Raw genomic sequence first — 27,113 nt, forward strand, 5'->3', positions numbered from 1 at the left:
ACTAACTACAAAAGATATATAGTAGTTTGATTTATAATCTAAATTTGCATATGCCCATTTAATACTTTTCTGGACAGCATGAAAGAAGGAGAAAATGCAGTTATACTAATACTGAAGATTAGCTGGCTGTTTGTGTGTCTGTACCAAAATATCTGTATAAACAGCTAAAATAATGGCTGAGGCCATATATAGGCTTTGGCTATTGGTTTGCTACATTCCGTTTGTGTAATATACATAAAAGAACCATTAACAATTTGTGAGAGCAAACTGCTTTCCCCAGAAATATAATAAAAATAAGTGCACTGATTTAATCTAGTCCCCAGCTAGGATTACTACTAATGACAAGGGTCACAAAACATGGTAGGAGAAAGCAATAGACCTCTGGCTTATTGTACAAAGTAAGTCAGATCTCCAATAGTACACTGGCGTGTTATGTTGTCCAAATTAGGAAGTTTTTTAAATATAGCTGTCAACATTTTGGTACATTTTTCATCATTTTTCAGGATATGGAAAGCCTTACATTTCTGAGAGAGGAACAAAAGGTGTATCAACTCCTTTCCATGATTACCTGAAGGAGAACACTTACCTCTACTGCTGTCATATTTTGCTGGTTGATTGCAGATAGTCTATCTGCTTCCCTAATTTTGTTGGTTGCTTCTCTCAGCAGGTCTAGAGCATCATCAACTTTATCTTGGTAGTCTGCCAGCTTGTCTCTGACTTCATTCTTGAGCTCCTCTGTTCTCTGCCTAGGTTCTGCAAACAACTTATTCACTCTCTTCAAGAGGGCTTCTGCTGCTCTGTAAAATTGCAGATATGGTACTCGTTAAACATTTGCCCTACCTTAGCCTATGCACTTATGGCTTCCATATTAAAGTGCACTTCAGATTTCCTTTTGAATCTTGGCATACATTCAAAGTTGCCTAGATCATCTCAGTGTTGGATGTTTTTGTATTTTTACAAGTTTGTGATACTTAGGATGTGAAAATGCATATAGAATTACTTAGGCTTGTAACAGGAGTAGCACAAATAAATAGAGCTATCTGTCATTTACCATGCTTATTATCTTTAGCTTAGAGATATAAAACTGTCGCTGGGAGGCCTGTTGACATATTTTGCAGCAACTGTGTCATATTTGAAATGCTACAAATTCGTGTTACATGTCCAACTCAACTCCCCCACCCAGCAAAAAAGTTTTGTCAAATTACTTTTTAATGAAAAGTTGGCTATTAGTTAGCTATTGCAGTAATCAAAATATTGACAGGATGCAAATGTGCAACTTTCACAGAGATTCTGCAGATAGGAACCTACAGAAAGCACATGTAAAGTCCCGAGTGCATGCCACATGGCAATCCATGTGGTTTTCCTTCCTTTCCATCCTTGAAAATGAAAAACAGCCCTAAGAGGCAGCAACATTTCCTGATCTCTCCACTTGCTCATACTCATTCCAACAATCTTTTTACTGACTACCAAAAAGATACCTTGCAGTTATTTTCAGTCAGGCACGTTCTGTGACTGTTTACATAGTAGTAAATTAGTGGTTGTCTGAAGCATATTAGGGACTTTTCTCACATTTAATCAATATGAGTAGGCCTACTTTACAAGTGATGCTGCTTCACCCTGTCTTACTCCTGGTAGGAAAGGCATTTTTTTTGCCACGAGGAGAGAATGAATGCAACTGGCCTTCACTTCCTCAGTTGGCCTTGATAATTTTTTTCCCCTCTGGCAGCAAGACAGGTAAACCAGTAAGTACCAATTGTCCTGAGGATCCCTACTCTGCTTCAGCTGTTTTGTGGGGACTCAAGACTGCTTCGTGTCACTCTCTCTTTCTCTTTTCTTGTGTAAGCATGGACTTGTTAAGTTGCTTGAGCAGGAATTTTCTGGATGTTCACCTCCTGTAGATCATTTTTGTCTACTTCACGCTGCCCGTGGGAGCAGAAAGTCTCATGTGACACATCCGGTGGCTTTCATTTTTAGTTTGGTGGATTTGCATATAGCTCATTGCCAGTTACATTTCTCTTGGGTGATTGCATCTAATTCCTGTTGGTTTTCTTCCACTGCCATTCTGATTTAGCTGTTTCTTACTGATTAGCTTATTCTGGTTAATTCACTGTAACTTCTTGGCACATCTGGTAGCACCGGGACAGGGGCAGACATATGGTGAAGGACTCGGTAAGCACCTTTGGGCTTTCTATTTGCAGGATTTGCTTAGCAAACCCTTTCCCACATTGCAGGAGACAGGGGTATGGCCTGAGCAAACTCCCTTTGCCATGTTGGCTGAAGCAGACCTAAGCAGCCCCAGACTAACCATTAAGCAAAATAAGCATGGGCTGAGAGCATGAACAAGGGAAGGAGGCATCACAGAATTTTTTATTCAACGCTGGATTTACCATGGGCCATAGTGTAAAAAAACACACCCTCCTTAACATACTACATATATCCAAATCCTTCTTCCTCCCCACTAAAGACCACCTCCCTACCTAAAGCAACTAAAGCAACTGAGTATGAACTAGTAAAAACTAAATAGTGTACAGACTCATCTAGTGAGAAAACTCAAGTTTTGAGTGAAGTCATCATTCTTTTTTAACCTTTATTTTGGGAGGTTGGGTGGGGATAAGGGTAAAAACAACTGTTTGTGAGGTTTTGGGCTCTTTGACCATGTTCTGAAGGTTGTTCTTCCTAACATTTTGCCAGTCTCTGTGGCCGGCATCTTCAGAGGACAGGAGTACCTGCTGCTCCTGTCCTCTGAAGATGCCGGCCACAGAGACTGGCAAAACGTTAGGAAGAATAACCTTCAGAACACGGCCAAAGAGCCTGAAAAACTCACAACAACCATTAGATCCCGGCCATGAAAGCCTTCGAGAATACATAAAAAGAGCTGTTGGTCTTTTAGACCTATGGCCTGTGCATTCTATCTGTAAGCCAAAGAAATAACAGCCACTATTAAAAACACCCCCAGAGAGGTTTGCTCTTGTTTGAGCTTTTCAGTATACAAATTCTGACAAAATCTGTCTCCATTAATCCAAGCGTGAAAGCGCAAGATTTGGCTAGAAGCTGGTAATTTGATTGGACGTGTGATTTTGCATAAAAAACGTTATATTTTTTTGCCACACGCTATACAATTAAATTACTGTATTTTCATGCATATAACGTGCACATTATGTGGTGTGTGTTTTTTCTAATCGGTGAGACCTGCACAGTGTTATATTCAGTGCTTAGGGCCTCTGAAGGTCTTAATCTGGCCTTGGATCTAAGGGCTGGCCAGTTGTGGGTTGCTCATGCTTTGCACTGGCTTTGCCTTGAGGTGCTTTACAGAGATGGTACTCCATTGTATAGCAATGTGGGCCCAGAACTTCCCATCCTTTATCTTCAGTTTATGCTTTCCACATTGGTGAAACTCCTCTTTGCAGGTCATTGTACCTAATAAAGTTGTACCCATTTTAAAACCCATTACTGTCTTTATTCCTTGTGTGAGAACAATAAATATGCTATAACCCAGACACCCTTCAACCACTAGATTCTTTTATGTTATTTCACCTGCTTCAAGATCTTAAATGAATGTCTCAGATGTAATGTATGTCTTAATTGTAGCACAGAGCAAGGTTGTTTATTGCACATTATCATTAAATACTCCAAAAGTAATATTGATCATTAAGGCCCTATCTGTATTATAATGAAATTGCACTTTCCTTCTTTATCTCACGATACTTCAATATAACATCAATAGGCATATTAATAGACAGTAATTATAACTCTTAGTAAAGTTGTCTGGGCATTCATTATAGTTAAAAAAATATTATAGTTAAAAAAGATTTGAACAGTAAAGAAACATGAGACTTTTCAGCAGAATAGAAATGGCCTGAGCCAAATGGTGCAGCATATATGAATAGAAACTATAATTTCTAGAGTATTGTCATTTTATCTAGCTCACTATAATTTGACTATACACTAGATCAGAATCAGATGACACAGGGATGTTTCTGTTTGCTTTTCTTTATGGATTTGTCTTCAGTCAGCCCAGTTAGGGCATGTTCTTACACTGAAGGGCATTCCAAGAAGTAACCCTGCCTTGAATTTCCCAACAAACCCTTTATACAGTTTTTCTTCTAAGATTTCTAGTGAATCATGAGATTTCAAAAGTCAACTCAGCTTTATTTCATTGGTTTGTTTGTTGATATTTTTTTGCCACATCAGCATTACCAATGACCGCAGCACATTAATTGCAGTATGGACTCTGACGTTAAATCTGTGCTCTTTTATATATATGTCATAAAACAATCAGTTAAAAACACACTGTGGTCATTTAGTTGTTGTTGGACATACAATTCCATTGGCAGATTTTTTTAAGCCTGTAATATCTGATGGCATATAAAGACTGAACTGTAAATATCTGTGAATGATATATGAAGTTGGGTGCTTTAGTCTTAACTCAGTTCTTGCACTTAAAAAGATACCCTTTCCTTTCTATCTGAAATCTACCTGGAACACTACTTAGCAGGACAATTGAAGGGGATGTTCACTATTCAGGAGTAATGGCAGAGGCACCACCACTCTGTTCTGAATCTTGCCTCCTTGTGCTGCTCAGGGAGGAAAATTTGAGGACAACTGTGTTGCTATTTTTTTTTTAACCTGGGGAAATTTTATTTTATGTTACTGCTGTAAGTGTCCTCCAAGGAAAGGAATGTGAGGGAACGAAATTAACTCTGCCAACTTGTTACACAGTTGACTTCTCCAAATCAGTGGGGTCTATTTTAAACTAAAGAGATACTACAAAATTACAATGGCTAAAGTTTAGAGAAGTTGCCTTTACCCACATTTTTCTTTTGCCTGATAGCTCCCTGGAAGGGCACCTTGGAAAGTTTTTCATCAGGATAACACAACTTAATTGATCTATTATTCCCTTAAATTGTTCCCCAAAGCCTAATACCTTAATTATCATTTTTAATGTTGGTCATTGAGAGAATACTGCAGCAGTATTAATAAATAATGGGATGACAGAACAGATCGCTAGGCCCTGGCACTAGACAGGGATATCCCTTTCCCTGCTTGATTTAGTTATACAACTATTGTTTGCTTTTGTTATGCAACTACTAGTGAATGTTATGAGAAAAAAATAGGTATTGGTACTAAAGATAAAGGCAAAATTAGTTTATTTGCTGATGATACTTTATTAACAACAGAAGACCTGATAAAGGTTACGGAGAGAGTAAAACTGCATTTAAACAAATTTGGGGAGATCAGGGTTATACTGTAGATAAATTGGCATAAATCAGAGATGTTGGTGTTATGCTATAATAAAAAAAATAACATAAAAAATTAAGAAAGAAGTGGATGTTAATATTGAAAAGTCTATTAAGGCTTTAAATATAAATGTTCCAGGTAAACTAGAAATATTGACAGAAGATAATTTTAAAATATTAAAGGTAAAGGTAAAGGTTCCCCTTGACAATTTTTGTCCAGTCGTGTCCGACTCTAGGGGGCGGCACTCATCCTGCTCTTCAAGCCATAGAGCCAGCGTTTGTCTGAAGACAACCTTTCCGTGGTCACATGGCCAGTGTGGTTTAGACACGGAACGCTGTTTACCTTCCCACTGAGATGGTACCTATTTATCTACTCGCATTTGCATGCTTTCGAACCGCTAGGTTGGCGGGAGCTGGGACAAGCAACGGGCGCTCACTCCGTCACGTGGATTCGATCTTACGGCTGCTTGGTCTTCTGACCCTGCAGCCCAGGCTTCTGCGGTTTAGCCCACAGCGCCACCACTTTCCATTTAAAATATTAAAACAGGATAGGAAAAAAAGCTTAATGATTTAAGGAAAATTGAACTGGCACAGTTTGGCAGAATTGCTATATGTAAAATGGAGATTTTACATAAGATTTTTTTAAAATTTATGATATCACTGGTAAAGATAAGCAAACAAGAGTTAAAGGACTGGCAAAACATGATTAATAAATGTTGTAGTGGAGATAAAAAGCCAAGGATTAATAAGAAGAGTTGGTATAAATCTCAAAATGCTGGAGAGCTTCCTAATTTAGGTTTAGACCAGTGGTTCTTAACCTTTGTTACTCAGATGCTTTTGAACTGCAACTCCCAGAAGTCCCAGTCAGCACAGCTGGTGGTGAAGGCTTCTGGGAGTTGCAGTCCAAAACTCCTGAGTAACCCAAGGTTAAGAACCAGTGACTGGTTCTTAACCTTGGGTTACTCAGGAGTTTTGGACTGCAACTCCCAGAAGCCTTCACCACCAGCTGTGCTGATTGGGGTTTCTGGGAGTTGCAGTTCAAAAGCATCTGAGTAACAAAGGTTAAGAACCACTGGTTTAGACTACATAGCCAATCAATTAAGACATATACTAACTGTTATATCAAAATAATTTGTCTGAGTGTGGAAGTACAAGAATTAGATTGGAACCCTGTAAATATATTATTTTATACAAGATAATAAAAAGATAGTAAAATATTGAAAATCCCTTCTTTGAAAATATGCTTTTAATTTGGAACACATATAGAAAAATATTTATTCCACCAGTTCTTCTGTTATATCTAGTGGCAGGTTTGGAGAAATTTCCAGAACATTTGAAAGAATGGTTTGAGAATTTATTAAGTCTTATTATTAAAATAAAATAGTAGTTAGAAAAAAAGGGGAATAAAGAGCAAATAAAAGAAGTTATAGGAATGGATGAAATATCTTAGTATTATACTATTCAGTTAAAGCAATTGAGAATTATCCTAAGATGTGCTGGAGAGAGTGCTAAAAAGCAGGTCCTTATTTTCATATGTGGTGGCAGGACCATATCAAAATTTTGGCTGTTGGTTTATAAGGAAATGAATGAAATAAGTTAATTACACTTAGCTGTATGTCCTAAAATCATGCTTTTTTAAATATTTGAAAAGGAGGAATGTCATCAGACAACTAAAGAATTAACTTCCAACTTGGTAAGAGCAGTAAAATTTATTATAGCCAGGAACTGGAAAATATGTATAATTCCAATTAAGTGATTGGCATAGGGAAGTTTGGGATACAGCTATTAGTGATAAGATAGCATGTAATATTCAAGTTAAGAAGGGGGTGGTAAGTAGGGTTGAATTTACAGATGCTGATTTTGTATTAATAAACTGGAAGGGGCAACCCCTCTTGCAAGAGTCATTACAATTTTGGAAAGAGAATGGGATTCTATGGAGGTAACTGGTACCGGATAACAAAACTTTCCTGAATAGGTTGGACTGGGCTGAGGGGAGGAAGCTTCTCAAATATCAAACAGAGGCTTCTGAAGAGCCTTGTGGCACAGTGGTTAAACTGCTGTATTGCAGCCAAAACTGTGCTTATGACCTGGGGTTCAATCCCAGGTAGCTGGCTCAAGGCTGACTCAGTCTTCTTTCTTTCTTTCTTTCTTTCTTTCTTTCTTTCTTTCTTTCTTTCTTTCTTTCTTTCTTTCTATCTATCTATCTATCTATCTATCTATCTATCTATCTATCTATCTATCTATCTATCTATCTATCTATCTATCTATCTATCTATCTATCTATCTATCTATCTATCTATCTATCTATCTATCTATCTATCTATCTATCTATCGTCATTGTAAGTATATACACAGTATACCCATACAATGAAATTCACAGACACCCAGAGACCAGACACATGCACACACATAAAATTCCCCAAACACTCTCCACCCACTAAAAGTCCCCACTAAAAATACAAACATCTACACCGCAGGCCAAGTAACACAGTCCAACTAATTATTCACTACTGGTGGTCTTTAAGCTCATTATTAACTGCAATTATAGCTCTGGGATAAAAACTATTCAGAAAATGTGTGGTCCGAGTCTTAATTGTTCTATATCTTCTGCCAGATGGCAACAGTTCAAAAAAGTTATAAGCAGGATGGGAAGAGTCTCTCAGGATGCTAGGTTCAATCCCAGGTAGCTGGCTCGAGGCTGACTCAGTCTTCTATCCTTCCAAGGTCAGTAAAATGAGTACTCAAGTCACCGGGGGGGGGGGGGAGGAGGGGAGGCAATGTGTAACCTGCATAATTAACTTGTAAACTGCCCAGAGTTTGAAGCACTATGGGGCAGTATATAGGCAGCATACTTTTGCTTTGCTTTTCCTATGTGGGGACTCTTTCACCAGAAGCCATCTCTGCCTAATTTAAGGAGATTCCATTTTTCACCCTTGCTGTCTTGCACCACAGCACATGCCACTTAGGAAGGTCTCTGATCCTCAGGAGAAGCTTTGGGATTGTTTGGGGACTACCAGGGAAAGCTGAAGATACGTAGGAGGCTCTGCAAAGTCCTTTCCATTATAAATGAAGCCCCACCCACCCCAACTTGCTGCTTCTGACAACATTGCAGGTGTACTCAGGACACTCTGAGCATCCAAAGATGCCATGCAACCCTACATTTAGATACCTCCCAGGTTTGAGTTGTTTCTGATGCATATAAAATTACTGATCTGGAAAATCAACTTTTCTTACTATTCACATTTCCATTGCTTAAATGAATGGACTGGAATTGCTACTGAAATGTCATATTCCATTGACATTTGATTGTGAACTAGCACACTGAAATACACTAATTATTGTATATTTATGGCTTTATTACTCACTGTAGCTCATCCTGGGCTGCCTCCTCTTGCCTGTCCAGTTTTCTGTTCCGGAGCTCTGCCATCATTTTGTCAACATCACCCTGTATTTCTTGCAAACTTACGCCTAAGGTCTTGTCTGGGGCTCTAAGTGTCTCATTTAATCTTAATGCAGTATCATTTGCCGCTGAAGGGGAAAAAAGACAATTAGGTACATCAACAAGAGAGCAGAAAAAGTTCATCACATTCAGTTCAACCTTTTTATTAAATGAATTGGAACTTTTAAGTCTATTTTCCTGATCTGAAACACAATGAGACATTCATTTAGTTTCTAGTAATCAATATGAAAATATCATGCTTTATAACCATACTGCTCTTCATTTAAAGGTATACTCAGAAGTACATATAAAAAATGTATGACATTCCAGTTTCTTCTATCCCCTTGGTGTCTACTGGTGCCCAATTGTGCACTGTATCTCTAGCTGTGGGACTACAAATTCTCACATCCTGACCACTACATTCCTGGCTAAGACCTCTGGAAGCTCAAGTCTTACAACCTCCAGATGAAAGAACACTGACTTGAAGCATATCATGCAACACAGCTGGGAAACAACTTCTCCAGGCAGACTTTGATCATATTTATCAAATTTTGAGTTTTTACAAGAAGGAAGGAAGAGAAGTGAGACCATTAACTCAGGAGAATCCATATAGGGAAAGTTTGGAGAGAAGGGAAATACTATGATAATAAAGTTTGCATATTTTTTAAAAACAAAACTGTTTTTTAGAAGCTACCTTTATTTGGAGCTGGACTGGGAAAAATACATGGGAAAGATTAATGACAACTTATGTTGGCATGCAACAGATAACATCTACCAAGATTTCTTCACATGGGGCAATTTGGTTTCAGGAGTTATGCCTGTTGTGTATAAGAACAAGATTTCAGTCACTGATTTTTAAGAAAACACCCATTAAATTTTATAGAGCAACGTTGTTCAGTCGTTTGTTCAGTCGTTTAGTCGTGTCCGACTCTTCGTGACCCCATGGACCAGAGCACGCCAGGCCCTCCTATCCTCCACCGCCTCCCGGAGTTGTGTCAAATTCATGTTGGTTGCTTCGATGACACTGTCCAACCATCTCATCCTCGGTCGTCCCCTTCTCCTCTTGCCTTCACACTTTCCCAACATCAAAGTCTTTTCCAAGGAGTCTTCTCTTCTCATGAGATGGCCAAAGTACTGGAGCCTCAGCTTCAGGATCTGTCCTTCCAATGAGCACTCGGGGTTGATTTCCTTTAGAATTGATAGGTTTGTTCTCTTTGCAGTCCAGGGAACTCTCAAGAGTCTCCTCCAGCACCACAATTCAAAGGCATCAGTTCTTCGGCGGTCAGCTTTCTTTATGGTCCAGCTCTCACTTCCATACAACACTACAGGAAAAACCATAGCTTTGACTATTCGGACTTTTGCTCGCAAGGTGATGTCTCTGCTTTTTAAGATGCTGTCAAGGTTTGTCATTGTTTCCTCCCAAGAAGCAGGCGTCTTTTAATTTCTGGGCTGCTGTCTCCATCTGCAGTGATCATGGAGCCCAAGAAAGTAAAATCTGTCACTGCCTCCATATCTTCCCCTTCTATTTCCCAGGAGGTGATGGGACCACTGGCCATGATCTTAGTTTTTTTGATGTTGAGTTTCAGACTGTTTTTTGCACTCTCGTCTTTCACCCTCATTACAAGGTTCTTTAGTTCCTCCTCACTTTCCGCCATCAGAGTGGTATCATCTGCATATCGGAGGTTGTTGATATTTCTTCCTGCAATCTTAATTCCAGCTTGGGATTCCTCCAGTCCAGCCTTCCGCATGATGTATTCTGCATATAAGTTAAATAAGCAGGGTGACAGTATACAGCCTTGTCGTACTCCTTTCCCAATTTTGAACCAATCCGTTGTTCCATATCCAGTTCTAACTGTTGCTTCCTGTCCCACATATAGGTTTCTCAGGAGATGGATAAGGTGGTCAGGCACGCCCATTTCTTTTAGGACTTGCCATAGTTTGCTGTGGTCCACACAGTCAAAGGCTTTTGCATAGTCAATGAAGCAGAAGTAGATGTTTTTCTGGAACTCTCTTGCTTTCTCCATAATCCAGTGCATGTTGGCAATTTGGTCTCGAGTCCCTCTGCCCCTTCGGAATCCCGCTTGTACTTCTGGGAGTTCTCGGTCCACATACTGCTGAAGCCTACCTTGTATGATTTTGAGCATAACCTTGCTGGCGTGTGAGATGAGTGCAATTATCCGGTAGTTGGAGCATTCTTTGGCACTGCCCTTCTTTGGTATTGGGATGTAGACTGATCTTTTCCAGTCCTCTGGCCACTGTTGAGTTTTCCAAACTTGTTGGCATATTGAATGTAGCACCTTAACAGCATCATCCTTTAAGATTTTAAATAGTTCAACTGGAATGCCATCACCTCCACTGGCCTTCTTGTTAGCCAGGCTTTCTAAGGCCCACTTGACTTCACTCTCCAGGATGTCTGGCTCTAGGTCAGCAACTATATTGTCTGGGTTGTCCGGGATATCCAAAACTTTCTGATATAATTCCTCTGTGTATTCTTGCCACCTCTTCTTGATGTCTTCTGCTTCTGTGAGGTCCCTTCCATTTTTGTCTTTTATCATGTCCATCTTTGCACAAAATGTTCCTCTAATATCTCCAATTTTCCTGAACAGATCTCTGGTCTTTCCTTTTCTGTTATTTTCCTCTATTTCTTTGCATTGTTCCTTTAAGAAGGCCCTCTTGTCTCTCCTTGCTATTCTTTGGAAGTCTGAATTCAATTTTCTGTAACTTTCCCTATCTCCCCTGCATTTTGTTTCCCTTCTCTTTTCTGCTATTTGTACGGCCTTGTTGGACAGCCACTTTGCTTTCTTGCATTTCCTTTTCTTTGGGATGGTTTTTGTTGCTGCCTCCTGTACAATGTTACGAGCCTCTATCCAAAGTTCTTCAGGCACTCTGTCCACCAAATCGAGTTCCTTAAATCTGTTCTTCACTTCTACTGTGCATTCGTAAGGGATTTGGTTTAGATTATACCTGAGTGGCCCAGTGGTTTTTCCTACTCTCTTCAGTTTAAGCTTGAATTTTGCTATGAGAAGCTGATGATCAGAACCACAATCAGCTCCAGGTCTTGTTTTTGCTGACTGTATAGAGCTTCTCCATCTTTGGCTGCAGAGAATATAGTCAATCTGATTTCGATGTTGCCCATCTGGTGATTTCCATGTGTAGAGTCGCCTCGTGTGTTGTTGGAAAAGGGTGTTTGTGATGACCAGCTTGTTCTCTTGACAAAACTCTATTAGCCTTTGCCCTGCTTCGTTTTGAACTCCAAGGCCAAACTTCCCTGTTGTTCCTTTTATCTCTTGACTCCCTACCTTAGCATTCCAGTCCCCCAGAATGAGAAGAACATCCTTCTTCGGTGTCAGTTCTAGAAGGTGTTGTAAATCTTCATAAAATTGTTCAATTTCAGTCTCCTCAGCAATGGAGATTGGTGCATAAACTTGGATTATTGTGATGTTGAAAGGTCTCCCTTGGATACGTATTGACATCATTCTATCATTTTTGAGATTATATCCCATTACGGCTTTTCCCACTTTTTTGTTGACTATGAGGGCTACTCTATTCCTTCTTCGGGATTCTTGCCCACAATAGCAGACATGATAATCATCTGAGTTGAAATCACCCATTCCCATCCATTTTAGTTCACTGATGCCCAGAATGTCGATGTTTATTCTTGCCATCTCCTTTTTGACCACCTCCAGCTTCCCAAGGTTCATAGATCTTACATTCCAGGTTCCTATGCAGTATTTTTCTTTCCAGCATCGGACTTTCCTTTCACTTCCAGGCACGTCCACAGCTGAGCGTCCTTTCGGCTTTGGCCCATTCACTTCATCAGCTCTGGAGCTACTTGTACTTGTCCTCCGCTCTTCCTCAGTAGCATGTTGGACGCCTTTTGACCTGAGGGTCCCATCTTCCAATGTCACATCTTTTAGCCTTTTGTTTCTGTTCATGGGCTTTTCTTGGCAAAGATACTGGAGTGGCTTGCCAATTCGTGCTCCAGGTGGATTGCGTTTAGTCAGAACTCTCCACTATGACCTGTCCGTCTTGGGTGGCCCTGCATGGCATAGCCCATAGCTTCTCTGAGTTACTCAAGCCCCCTCGCCACGACAAGGCAGCAATCCATGAAGGGGTATAGAGCAACTAACGTGTATTAAAACATTTTACTGAAATTAGCAGGAATTGAAGGTGTTTAGATTTCTTTACAATTGATTTAGCAATGACATGTAAATGCAAAATAATTTTATAACTGCACATGGCATATTTTAATGTAGCATGTAGTTTAGCCATCAGTTAAAATTTTGGGTTCTAACTGGTTTCAGCTTTGCTAGTTTTTAATGATTTTGATACTGTATTTTACTGTTTTATTTGTCTGTCAGCAAGTCAGAAAACATTTGTTATGTGGTGGCAGCAATGTAAGAATATAAATATACCAAAAGAACTAGAAAAGCTTTAAAAAGCCTAACAGAACTATATATTGTGTTGGTGTCTGACAAGCTGTAAAACCTGTATTGAACTAAGGTCCATTTCACATACAGTATATGTCTTTGAACAAGGAACTACAGTACATGTGCAAACAGGAGTTGCATCTAGGCGTTAGCTCCTCAGCTCAGTTTTCATGATGCCCCCTTCACAAATCCCTTTAATTTTGCCCAGCTGTTTTTTTAAAGAGAGGAGTAATCAACCTGGTTTCTTCTCACTGACCCCATATCATTCTAAAGCTGATCAAACTTTTTAAAATCTATTTTTAAAGGTTTTGAATATGAGGCTGCTGTGAATTCACAGATGATTGTTGAGATTGGAGGAGGGGAATAGACAAGGAAGAGAAACTGAAGGGAAAAAAAGTAGGCTATGAAATCCTTAAAAAGATGGCATCACACTTCTGTCCAGTCTTTCATTATTCATATGCAGTATTCCACTATTTCTGTCACCTCAAAATAGTTCTTGGTTGCATTTTGAAGTTCAGAGAATCAAATTTTCTACAGGAACATAGCTTGCTGAGCCTCAGGACTCATGTCTGGCTAGCAGTAACTTGCACCCACTCGGAAGCAGATTTCATTAACAGCATGTGGTGTTGTATTTTTAAAGCCGTTTCGAGAAATTAAAGATGTTCTCTTAATGCACCTTACACAAAGCTAAAATTACAAGAGTTTTTTCTTTATTCTCCCAGATGATTTTTTTTACTGTTTTCAAAATAAACAAGAGCAAAACAGAAGTTATTTAATCATAACAGCTATTCCTCAAGAACTTAAAACATTCCTGAAGGAACACATTCTAATTTTTGTTTCTCTATCCTCATAATTGCCAATCAACCAACCGTTGTAGAAAATGGTACCCCTTAGATTTCAGGAAGTTTGCAATTATTTGGCTGCAGCTTCTCTAATTTAACAAGTCCAGCATTTTAAGGAGCCAATTCCTTTCAAGTCATGAACTTTCTTGTCTATTAGTCTTAAAACATGTTACTTCACTTTGCTTGAGAGGCTATTGGCATTTCCCCTCCCTTTCTCCAATACCTTCTGCAGCCTGGAGGGTGCCCTTGATGAACTGTCCAAGCATCTTTGCTCTCTCATTAGTTGTCTCAGCATCCTGTCTGGTTTGCTCCCCATCTGCTGTCACCTTGGTCGCCTAGCAGTACAGATTAAAGGAAAGTGTAATTAATGAACATGACAAGGAGATACTCCATCTGTCTGAATCTACTTGGAAACCTTACCTCAAGCAAAAGGTAATCAATGAATTATTGATCAGATATACTGGAAGTGGCACACACTTTTCCCCAAGTACACAATTACATTTTATTACTGCTTCCCCCATTAAAGAGCTATCAGAAGCTTCCTTCTTGATTCTTGGAAAGCACTGTAGAAGACATAGGGTGTAAAGAAGTTCTGGCTGACATTCTTTGAATTTGTTCACAGATCTAATTCTAAAAACATGTAGGGTTTCAGCCATATTAAAAGCATGGAAACCCCATACAGACCATACAGTTTCATTAAGCACTTTAATACTATTGATTTCAATTTCACTGAAGAACAACTATGTTACATTCCAGAACACACTTTTAATATATATATTTCACAGATTGTTTTACACAATTATCACTAGCATATAATTTATCAACTACAAGATACGGTATCCAATTTTGAACTGTTGTGCACTATAGTTTCCATCTGAAGCTGTAGAGCTAAACTAACCTGCTATGATAAATACAGTGTGTTCAGTTTAAGAGCATTTTTAAAAAACTGCCAGATAAGTGCACAGAGCCATGTTCTGTACTGGGACAACTGCACATAAGTGGGAGAGCCACTTTCCCCATCAAATTTCATGTCCTCCCTACCACTGCTAACACAATTCACTAGCACAAGAATGAACAAGTGAGAATGATCCTAAATGGCAGGCTTGTAATTTCATGCATTCCTTTGTACATTGCCCCTCTTCTTCTCTTAACACACAGAGAAGTGGATGCTTTAGAGGTTCCAGGTTTGCTTGGTTTCACCTTGCTTTTGTTGTTCACATTACTGAAAGAGTAAAAACCCAATTTTCAAATGGTCTTTAAAAACTGACATGTTTACTAAAAGAATCTACTTTGCAAATACAGGATTTTGCAGTTTGTATTATTCACTTGATCCTGGAGGGAGAGTTTGGGAATGCATAAATCATGTGTACAATCTGTTAATAAACTACAAAACCAGAAAGGACTCTAAGGATCATTGAGTTCAGCCCCTTGTTAAGGAGGCAGTGTGGGGAATCAAGCCTTCAACCTCTAGTTCAGCAGCTGGATATCTGAATGACTGAACTATACAGCAGTTCAGGGACACAGTTATACATGCTGTCTTCTAAAATGCACCTGCTAAATTAAGTGAATCCCGGTGGTAATTGTGACAAACCCAGACCTACTGGGATCTATCACACAGTTACTAAGCTGCCACCAACCATTCCCTATAATAAGTCACACAGACCAGGGATGGATTTTTAAACAATAAAAGAATAAGGTTTATTTTAAATACAAACAGGGTAAATAAAACAATCAGGTGAATAAAATAAAGTAACGTGGCTTATTCTCACACACACAAGCATACAGTTTGGTTCACCTAGAACCTTTAACTTAAAGCACAGACCCTGAACCCATCAGTTCTGGCTAACCAACAGACCCCTGAACCTTTCAGGCTGGTACTCTGACACACAGTAGTACCCTGTCAGACACCCAGACTCCCACAACAGCTTCTTCTTCCCCAGCTGCTGCTTCGTCCCAACCCAGTGTCTCACAGTCTGTCTCAGCATCTCCTCTTCACCACACAGGCATCACATATTTATACAGTACAGCCCCTCCTCCTGATGTCCCGCCTTCCACTCCCCATAGGATGGAACTTTCCCTCCAAACCCATGACAGACAGGTAACATCAGTGCTGTTATGTAACACCTCCCCTCTTTAAAAGTTGTTTTGTAGGGGGAAAGCTAAGGTGCTTTTCACCAAAAAACAACCTGTATAAAATACACAAAAACAGTTATACATACCATATTATACTTACTCATACTTACACTCCAAGTTAACCATAGCAAATATGCATTTAAACATTTTACCATATACAGTACATCAATTTACCTTTATTAATACAAACCAAATTCAAAACCAGGTACATTTTACTTTTTATCAGCATTATATACACATAGTCCATGTTCTTTCGCCGTCTTCATTCTTCAGGTCTTCTTGATAAGGCGTCAGCAACACAGTTCACTGACCCTCTGACCACCTTCACTTCAAAGTCATAGTCCTGTAGATTTAAAGCCCACCTCATAAGTTTGCTATTGTGGGTTTTCATTGTCTTTAACCATTGCAATGGTGAATGGTCAGTACACAGAACAAAATGTCTTCCCCAGATGTAAGGCTTGGCCTTCTGGATCGCGTAGATTATGGCCAAACACTCCTTCTCCACGGTTGCCAAATGTCTCTCACCTTTTTGAAGTTTCCTACTCAGGTAGGACACTGGATGCTGGTCACCATTCTCATCCTCCTGGCACAGAACTGCTCCTACCCCGCTGTTAGACGCATCGGTGTAGATGATGAACTCCCGGTCGAAGTCTGGAGCACGCAGGACAGGATAGTTGATTAACGCCTCCTTCAACCTCTGGAACGCCGCCTCACAGTCGCTGGTCCACGGGATGCGGTCATCAGTCTTCTTCCTCGTCAGATCGGTCAGCGGAGCCGCAATCTCGCTAAACCTCGGGATGAACTTTCTGTAGTAGCCCACCAACCCAAGAAATGATTTGACTTTTCTCTTGGTGGTGGGTCTAGGCCAATCTCGAACAGCTTCTATTTTGGCCTCCAGGGGTTTTATCATTCCTCCCCCTACCATGTGACCTAAGTATTTTATTTCTGGGCTACCCAGCTGACACTTGCTGGCCTTTACTGTTAGCCCTGCTGCACTTAACCTCTGCAGCACTAACTCCAGGTGTATCAGGTGATCTTCCCAGGTATTACTGAAGATCCCTATGTCATCAATGTAGGCCACTGTAAAGTCACTGAGCCCTGCCAAGGTCTGGTCCATCAGCCTTTGGAATGTGGCTGGTGCATTTCTGAGACCAAAGCTCAGGACTCGAAACTCATAGAGACCAAAAGGGCTGCAAAAGGCAGTTTTTTCTTGATCCCTGGGATCAATTCTTAATTGCCAATATCCCTTTACCAGGTCCAATGATGAGATGAACCGACAACCCCCTATGGTTTCAATCAGGTTGTCTAGCCTGGGCATTGGGTAGGCATCAGGAGTGGTTACACGGTTTAATTTCCTGTAATCGACACAAAACCTAATGCTCCCATCAGGCTTGTCCACAAGGACTATCGGAGAGGACCAAGGACTAGAAGAGGGGACGATTATGTTCTCCCTCAGCATCTCGTCCAGCTCCTTCCGCACCTTGTCCCTATAGGGTCCCGTTACTCGGTATGGGGATACTGCCTGCGGGGGTGCATCCCCTGTGTGGATCCGATGCATCACTCCCTTCACTATCCCCGGCTTGTTGGAAAACACCTGTTGATATTTGCTAAGCAGCATTTTTAGTTCTTGCTGCTGGTCTTGGGTGAGTGCAGGACTAATCTTTACCTCCTCTGGGTTGTATTTTACTTCCCCTCTACCCTCCCAGAAGGGTAATTCAGCTTCCTCACTCTCAGCTGCTTTTATCGCGAATAAAACCTTCTGTTCCCCTCGGTAGTAGGGTTTTAGGGCATTCACATGAACCACCCTCCTTGCTTGGTTCTCCTCCTGCTCTATTAGGTAGTTCAGGTCTGACATTTTGGAAATGACCCTATATGGTCCTGCCCATTTGAGCTGCAGTTTATTCTCTCTGCAGGGCCTAAGCCAAAGCACTTCCTCCCCTGGGTCAAAGTGCCTCTCTCTAGCTTTGTGGTCATACCATGTTTTCTGTCTGACCTTCTGAGCTTGCAGGTTTTCTGCTGCCAGCTCTAGATTTCTCCTTAGGTCATTCATCAAGGTGTCTATGTATGTCACAATGTCTTGTGGGTCATCCTGGGTGATCTGCTCCCAATTTTGTTTGATCAAATCAAGGGGCCCTTTCACCCCTAAGTGTGCAGCAAACATGTCAGAGTGCCCCCTTTGTAAGATCATGGGGCGATACTTTTCAGGTACCACCAGCTGACTTCTGATCCCATCTCCCCCTTTTGAGATATTCCTCAGGGTTTCTCTATATAAAATCCCCTTTTTCTCCAGAAATCTCACTGGGGTCTCAGGTGTTAGCTGGGCGTCAGTCACCTGTTCAAAACACTTTTGGAGAGTGGCGTCTGCCTTTTGCTCCTGTCCAAATCTGCTGTCTGTGGTTAAGGTTTCCACCACAGCTTCTGAACTCCCCTCTGCTTCCGTCTCTGGCTCATCATTACCCCCCTGAACTGTCCCCGTGGTGGCTTGTGAGCGTGTAATCACTAGCACCCGTTTCACATGTTCAGCCAGGTCATTTCCCACGAGCACGGCTGCTGGCAGAGTCGATAAAATCGCTAGCCGCCAAACGCCCCTCCAGCCTCGAAAGTTGACAGGTACCTCTGCTACTGGCAGAGAAATTACCTGCCCCTCAATTCCTGCCACCTTCATGCTCTCATTTGGGATTATGAACTCCCTCGGGATGATATCTGGATGGCACAGGGTTACCTGGGAACAAGTGTCCCGCAGCCCCCTATACTGACGGTCAAGTATTCCTACGTCCACCCCGGCTGTCTCAAACAACTGAGAATCTGTTTTTATCAGCAAGCAGCGCTTTACCTCCACAAGAGGACTATTTTCCTCAGCCTGATCAGCAGAGGTAGCTGTTCCAGACTGAGTAGTCATGGCAACAGGCTCCCTCTGTGACACTGAGCCTTGCTCTTTCTGGACACAGAACACAGTTTTTGGCTTGGTCCCACTAGAATTCTGAGGCACCATTCCTTTTAGCTGCTTCAATTTCTCACACTCTGAGATTAGATGACCCTTTCCCTGACAAAAATAACATTTTCTGGTGTATTTTGATTCTCTCTCATCTTGTTTTGGTTTTCCCTCCAAAATCTGAGGTCTTCGTTTCATGTCTGAGGGCTTCCCTTCACCATGGGCCCCTCCCCCTTGCTGGCTTTTCCCTGTTATTCTCAAATCCAGCTCCTTTTGCTTGGCCTCAAACTCAGCCCTGATCTGTAAAATTTCTTCCTCAGCCCTAGCTTTTATCTCTTTTACTTTTTCTTCAGTCTTATCTCTGATTTCTTTTAAATTAATGTCTTTTTGCTGAGTATATTTTTCAAGATCTTGCTCACTTTGTCTGACCTGAGCCTCATACTTTTCCTTCTTTGACATTTCTTCCACTGATAAATTGTTAATAAACTTATTTAGGAACTTCAATTCCAATTGTACCAGTCTAATTTGGTGTTTCAGTTCCATCTCTTTTATCCTCATGGCCATTCCCCTTTTCTTGGCATCTGCCTCTGCCTGACAGATTTCAGCTCTTTCTTTTCTTCTGATTTCCATTTCCCTCACCCTCAGTTCATGCTGTTGGGCTAGGAGTATTTTTCTGAGTTCTGGGTTCTGCTCTCCTGTGCTGTCACCTTGCACTGAGCCAAATTCATCCTCAGAACCTTGGTCAATCTGGGGGTCTTTCACTTCACTCATGTCTGCTACTTTGCTTCGAGTCAAGGGCATAATCCCCCCTCAGAACAGGCTGCTTTGAAAAGTCAAGCCTCAAAATAAAACGACCACTTTTTTTTTTTTTTTTTTCTTCTTGCCTCAGAACCAGCTCTCCCTAGAGATTGCTGCTGTTCTTCAGCACTAACTTGCAACAGTATCGAGTCAGAGCCTACCCCCCTCTGCTGGGCCTCTCAGCTGGCAAGCTAGCTCGCTGTTGCTACGCAGTTTTGCCTCAGCGTTTCCCGCCAAAACTAGGCTGCCTCAGAGCACCTTAATCTAAGTCTCCCCAGTTGGCACGTTCTTCTACTAGCGCACCTCCCCGTGAGGTACACCTAGAAGATTACCTACGCGCCTCAGACTGTCCCTGACTAGACCCCCCTTGCTCTGGGCACACCTGCCAAGGCTTTGCTGGACCACTGGACAACTGGACCAGTCGTATCCCACACGCTGGACACCAATCAATGTGACAAACCCAGACCTACTGGGATCTATCACACAGTTACTAAGCTGCCACCAACCATTCCCTATAATAAGTCACACAGACCAGGGATGGATTTTTAAACAATAAAAGAATAAGGTTTATTTTAAATACAAACAGGGTAAATAAAACAATCAGGTGAATAAAATAAAGTAACGTGGCTTATTCTCACACACACAAGCATACAGTTTGGTTCACCTAGAACCTTTAACTTAAAGCACAGACCCTGAACCCATCAGTTCTGGCTAACCAACAGACCCCTGAACCTTTCAGGCTGGTACTCTGACACACAGTAGTACCCTGTCAGACACCCAGACTCCCACAACAGCTTCTTCTTCCCCAGCTGCTGCTTCGTCCCAACCCAGTGTCTCACAGTCTGTCTCAGCATCTCCTCTTCACCACACAGGCATCACATATTTATACAGTACAGCCCCTCCTCCTGATGTCCCGCCTTCCACTCCCCATAGGATGGAACTTTCCCTCCAAACCCATGACAGACAGGTAACATCAGTGCTGTTATGTAACAGTAATCTCAACTAAAGCAGACCCAATGATTGAATGAGACCTCTTACATCAACCTGTTAAGTCCTATTGATTCAATGGCTAAAATCCAGTAATGTTGCCACTAGAACAGGCCTAGGAAATCAGTGGACCTCATGGAGGAAATGACTCATGCAATCCCCACTGATTCAATGGGCCTACTTGTAAATTTCTACTAGATTTTAGCCAATGAGATTACTTTAGTTGTAATTTAGTTCTAAACTCTAACAATTAGAGTTCATTCATTTTGTTCATTCTGAAGCTATTTTAAAGAAAAGTTATTTGTTTCCACTGCACTTTTTCATTGCAGAATGAATATGCAGAACATATAATGATGTAAGCCACATTTAAAGGAGAAAGATAGGGTAGACATGTTTTAAATAAAATGAATAAAATATGCAGAGAAGTCTCTGTACAAACATAAAAGGAGCTGTAAAATCTGCAATGAGCATTCAGTTTGTTACAACAAAATAAATAAATAAAAGAATTGTACTCTTTATTTACTGGAAAAAAACTATTCTTTGTATTTTGTGTAGCCCATTTTAAGGGGGTCACCATCAGCTGCTGGTATGCACACCCCTGAGACCCTGGGTACAGCAATCACCCCTGGCTCTTGGAAAAGTTGGGAGGAGGGAATCCCAGGGGTCTCCAGGGAGCTGTGAGCTGTGCAACAGTTGACACGTTGGGAGGAGGGCCCATCGAGAAGGTTAAAGGAGGACAGGGTTGAAGGCTTAGTCTTTTCCTTAGAGCTTGAGACACCTGCTGGGGGATGAGTTGAGGGAGAGTTGCATGGCTGCATAAGAGGAGCAGAAACCCATCCTCAGTGTGACTGGAGAGATAGCCTGAGAATGGGACAATGATCCCTGGTAGGAGCCAGTAAACAGCTTCTCAGTGGTTGGGGTTGAGGTCGGGGGGGGGAGGTGCAGAAGGTGGTGACAGAGAACCTCTGCTAAGTGCACCAGTTTCAATAAAAAGCACTCATAACTCTAGATCAGGGGTATCCAAACTACAGCCTGTGGGCCACATCCAACCTGCCTTGCCTTTTTATCCAGCCCAGCAAATGTCGTGGGCTCAGGTCTGCAGGCTCAGATCTGTTTCCTTCAGCCCGTGCTTACGCGTGGGTGCTTGTGTCTTCCTTCGTCCCTAGAAAATGTGGGAAATATATGATGTGGTTCTCAGGCTGAAAAGTTTGGAGACCCCTGCTCTAGATGAATACATGTATCATCTGCCAAGTCATCATTTAGAATGGTGTGCATATGTTGATACTTGGGTATCAGTCATATCTTGCAATGTGATGAGTAATGATCTAAACTTTTGCACCTTATCCAAAGTCCTGGGAAGTTTGGGAGAAGGAAGATTCTTCCCTTTATTTCCCAAGAGACCACAGACAATTTCATAAGACAGTATACCTGCTGAGGCAGCCTTCTGATATCCATTTAGTTGAGAGCAAACTCCACTCTATTCAATCAGGCCTACCATAAGTGGCCACATCCACTCATTGGTAATCTACTTCTTAATATTGGGAAGGGAAATGTGTGGCTTGGAAAGACATGCTTGCAAGACAGATTCTTTCAACAGAAAGACTGCTCAGTCACGTCTCTCCAACACTAAAATGCCTTGAGCTCTAATTATGCCCTGTCTGCAACAACTGCTTCTGCCTTTATGGTTTACCAAAAACCATTTGAACTTCATCACTGCATAAACGTGTTCTTCTGTTCAGATTCCTTCACCACTAGGTGTCACACTTTATATTGATATAATCCTCCCTTTGATTAACTAATGAAATTCCAATTTCTGCAGTTTGGTGTTTTCACTAATAAAATAGCAAACACCAGAGGTGTCATCTCAAGAGGATTTTACCTCCTACAAAATAGTGTTTTAATAACACATTTCTCCCTCCCTTCTAAATGAAGTTTGCTCAGCAGAGCTTGTCATAACCAAAATTTGATTTTAACACAGAATCTTCTTTCTCTTGCTGTGCTGCTGTTAGATTTTAAATTGAAATAAATCAAACTGCTTTTACTTTTAGTAATACAGATAAAAAATAACTGTAATAATAATATAGTAATCGTACTACAGATAAAATAGTAATACAGATAACATGACAAAACAGTGGCAGACTTAATTTTTTTTCTGTCTTTTCTTTCATTACTTTGTCACCATGCAACCTTTGCATGAAAAGAAAGGGCTTTTGTGTATGTGTGTGACAAATTGCCACTGTGCACTCACTCTATTTTTCTGTCTCTTTGAGTTGCTTCTTAGGGAGATATAAAAACAGCCTAAATCCTTCAATATATAGAATCAAAGGAAGGGCTTGGGGAAAACAGTACAATCCCCTTCCTTCATAATTCCATTGTACCTGACACAACAGCTTTAGGGCTCCATTTTAGGACAGCCCTCCTGTCATGTTTCAAGCACCTTCAGGATGAAGAGGAAGAGCCCTTGCCCAAAGACTTTCATCTACCAGGAATAAGAAGTACATCTCTCCCAGTGCACATATGAATTCAACTCAACTGGGGACAGTATCCTATTGCTAGACACAACTAGAGTAGACCTGCTGACTCAGTGGTATTTATGTAAGTTTACCATTCAGCAATTGATCCAAAGGGTCTATTTTCAGTTGGCAATGGCCAGCATTGCTGGTCATTTTCTCTGTGTGTATATACTCTGTGTCTCAAACTGCTCCAGCCACACCTGAGCAGTGGATCCTGTTCCTCTGACAACTCCCTCCACTGAGTTGAACAGGGGAAGAAAGGTGTATCTTGCATGCAGTTTATTACCTTCTCTGATGTCATTTTGTCACCCTCTTTGAAATAACAGGGGTGACCTTTGTGCCTTGCAAATATGCTTTTGATTTTATTTTTCTGTAGGATTGTTTGGTATACAGAACTGGGATGGGGGAACATTTACCACATAGGCCAAGCCAGCTTCTGCCTCTCAACCACAAGTGTTTGCTACTATTCAAGGCCTCCAACCCCAAAAATATTTCCCTATCCCAATTTAAAGAGCAGTTTCTTTTCTACCTGAGTTTCTCACTCTCTCCATAGCTTTAATCTTAATAAAGCTTGGCATTTGATTATTTGACTACATAATTAATTAATTAATTATTACTAATTAATATTAATAACTAATTATTTCTGAGATTTCACTAAATAATTTTACATAGTGGAAAGATTTGTCCCTGGAAGGCCAAATTGTTCATGCTACATGCTTTAACACAGAAGGCATGAATATGAAGCAAAGCTGAACTTGCTCTGGTATTTTCTCTTTCTAGATTAAAAACCAAAAGGCTTTGGAATCTCTGTCATTCAAGGCCTAGAATGAACAGAACAGTGTTGGCAGCAGTTCAGTATGAGAGGAGGATTCCCACAGCTTGGCCTGCCTCTTAGAGAAGGGGGACATATTCTTTCCACACAAAAACCTCTATCAAAACTGAGAGTAAATTTCAGCCTATACTCTGCACACAAGTAGGTGAGATGGTAGTCCCACCATTTTATTCAAAGACATATTCTTCAAAGCAGCTGGCTTTAAACAAACAACATTCAAATGAAGCTTGTCGTTTATCTCCTGATAACCAATTGCCAAACAAAAGCAAGCTGATTGACAATTTGCTTAACCCCCAGTATGGGGTCTTTCAAATATTACAGCATTGGGATCTGTTCAACACACATTTTTAGCCAGAGCATTGGGGCACCAAAATCTATCTCAGTTGCCATAGTACATTCTGAGACATCATGCCACTCAGGGGGTACCCTCGCTAAGAAAGCAGATATGCTGTTATGGATCAAGATAATTTACCATACTAAACTGCTGCATATCTCAGTGTTTAGGCCTCTGGTTGTAGAGCCAGAGGTCTGGAGTTTGAATCCCCATTGTGCTTCCTTGACAGGAGCTGGACTCAATGTTCCATAGAGTCCCTTCCAGATCTGCAGTTCTAGGATGCTGATGATATGGCTCACTGGTCTATGAATAAATAGGAAGGAACTCTAGGGCAGCTTAGATATCCACAATTATATCTAAGACTAGGTTATTCCCCAGCCTACCTCCATAGGAGGGGATATGCCAAAAAGTTTTTTTTTAATACTGTACAAACTACTGAGTTTAGTGCTAGATCACCTTTTTGCTGCATTGATACATTAGTTTAGCAGTAGATCACCTCTACATGGACAATAAAAAAGGTAAAACTTGACATGAAAGAGAAACAACTCTGATGAACTACAGCAGATCGCTGTCTTTCTGTGGCACGTTTGTATGCGTTTGTATGTTATGGAAAATTGTCCCTTTCCTCTAGCACCATGTAACATTTTAAACAGTCCACTGGCTTCACAACAACAAAAAAGGAGAGCCGAGAATCAACAGAGGCCAGATCAAAAGAAGAGGGGCTTTGGCCTGTGGCATGGATCAACCTGCATTTGATAGAGGGGCCAGTGTGGATACTGGCAACAAAACAATCAGCGGTCTTCATGTGATCATCTTATCTGAACAGAAGTGTACAATAGGCTGCGAAGCAAGTTACCACTGCAGTTGCAGCCTAATTTGGAAAAGGTGGACAACTTAATTTCACTGGATTCTTTACACTTTTATGAGAACAGAAGTCTTCAAGTGTTGAGAGAAAAACATGTATTTATTTAGAGAAAAGGAGGCATAGCATGTTGAGAAAATTTGACACTTAGCTGTTCTTATTTTCGGTTGATTTCATCCACATAATTATAACTTAGACGTTTGCAAGCCTCCAAGTATTTTAATTTTTTTTATTTTGTTTTGTCTTGTTTTGTTATTAGTAATAAGATGCTTAAGTTCAACAGTGGAGAATATGGTCTAAAAGACATTTTCCTTTTCTTTCCTTTGGCTCAAAAGCAGCAAGGACTCGAGGTCCGTTTAAGATGTGCTTTTATCTAAACGTGTTTTTTTAAGGAAAGCATACTCAGATGTTGTTTTCTATTATATTCTTATATTGCTGGTACCCAGATGAAAATTTGATACAATTAACAAATACGTAAAGGATTTGTATTCTTAGAGGCTTTCACGGCCAGGATCTGGTGGATGTTGTAGGTGTTTCGGGCTGTTTGGCCGTGTTCTGGAGGTTTTTCTTCCTAATGTTTTGCCAGCAGATTATGGTGATCAGGGTGTTTTTTGTTTTTAGTGCATTGTTGTGATAAGGGGGGGGGAGATGATCTGTCACTGTGATTAATGGGTATTTTTAGCTAGTCTTTTGTGTGCAGTGATCACCGGTCCTTGTGGCTGGGTAGAGTTTGTTGACCTTTTTGCAGGCTGTATTTTTCAGTGCTGGGAACCAGACTTTGTTGAGCTTTATTTATTTATTTAATTATTTATTTGACTTGTATGCTGCCCGCACTCTGCAAGAGTCTCCGGGTGGCTAGTCCTTCTTCTGTCCTGAAAAGGACAAAAAGCTGATCCCACAGCTACAAATACTCAACTATCCCACACACTACACCAGAACACAAAGTTCTAACTCTTGTCCTCTGAAGATGCCAGCCGCAGAGACTGGTGAAATGTTAGGAAGAAAAACCTCCAGAGCATGGCCAAAACAGCCTGAAAAACCTACAACATCCATCAAATAAAGATTCATTTTTAATTCTTCAATCTATAATCTAATATTTAAAAATTCTCTCTTTAATGGCCCGCTCTAATATCACCAGATTATTATGTTACATTGCTGCACAGATTACATTAAAATGGGGGTGTATCCACATTTTTAAAGGACTGTAAGAAGCTACCTAGTGTGCAGAGCAGTGGTCCATATGAACCAGCATTTTCAACTCTGACTAAGAGCATCTCTCCAGGCCTTCAAGCAGCAGTCTTTCTTATCCCTACTTAGGAGTTCCTCATATTTACTGAGTAATATTCCATCCAAGTGCTAACCAGGTTTGACATTGCTTGGCATCTGAAATCAGACAAGGCCTGGTATGTTCAGGGTGGTATGGTGACATGCAGTGGAGGCTGGTAGTTCTGATGTCAGTGGGATAATGAATATGTTTTAGTCTGAACTTTAAAGAACCTAACAATGATGCTGAACCTATTTTGGGTTAGAGTTTATCACCTTGGATAACTTCTGAAAAGTTCAGACTAAAATAGAACAGACTGTGCCACTGGCATCAGAGCCATGGTATACAACATATTCCACATGATTTCAACTCATTCTGCTTGGCTTCCTCTATACAGACATTACCAGAATAGCAGGTTTGGAGTCTTAGGGAAGTGCTGACCATTCATACTAGTAAAATAAAAATAGGTCCTGAAATTGTTCTTTAAACTGAATTCCAATGTCTACCCAT

At 40.8% G+C, this 27,113-nt stretch overlaps 1 protein-coding gene across 1 annotated transcript in view; it reads right to left on the reverse strand.

The window, feature by feature from the left end:
- The window catches only part of LAMA2 (laminin subunit alpha 2), a 535,204-nt gene that overhangs the window by 109,333 nt on the left and 398,758 nt on the right, over window positions 1–27,113 (reverse strand). Inside the window, exons 36-38 of the mRNA XM_072996866.2 lie at window positions 14,172–14,283; window positions 8,603–8,765; window positions 587–797 (exon numbers count right to left, since the gene is read on the reverse strand). Coding sequence (XP_072852967.2) covers window positions 587–797; window positions 8,603–8,765; window positions 14,172–14,283 — 486 coding nt within the window. The remainder of the gene's footprint in view (window positions 1–586; window positions 798–8,602; window positions 8,766–14,171; window positions 14,284–27,113) is intronic.

The sequence above is a fragment of the Pogona vitticeps genome, chromosome 1, assembly GCF_051106095.1.
Source record: "Pogona vitticeps strain Pit_001003342236 chromosome 1, PviZW2.1, whole genome shotgun sequence".
Taxonomy (NCBI): Eukaryota; Metazoa; Chordata; class Lepidosauria; order Squamata; family Agamidae; genus Pogona; species Pogona vitticeps.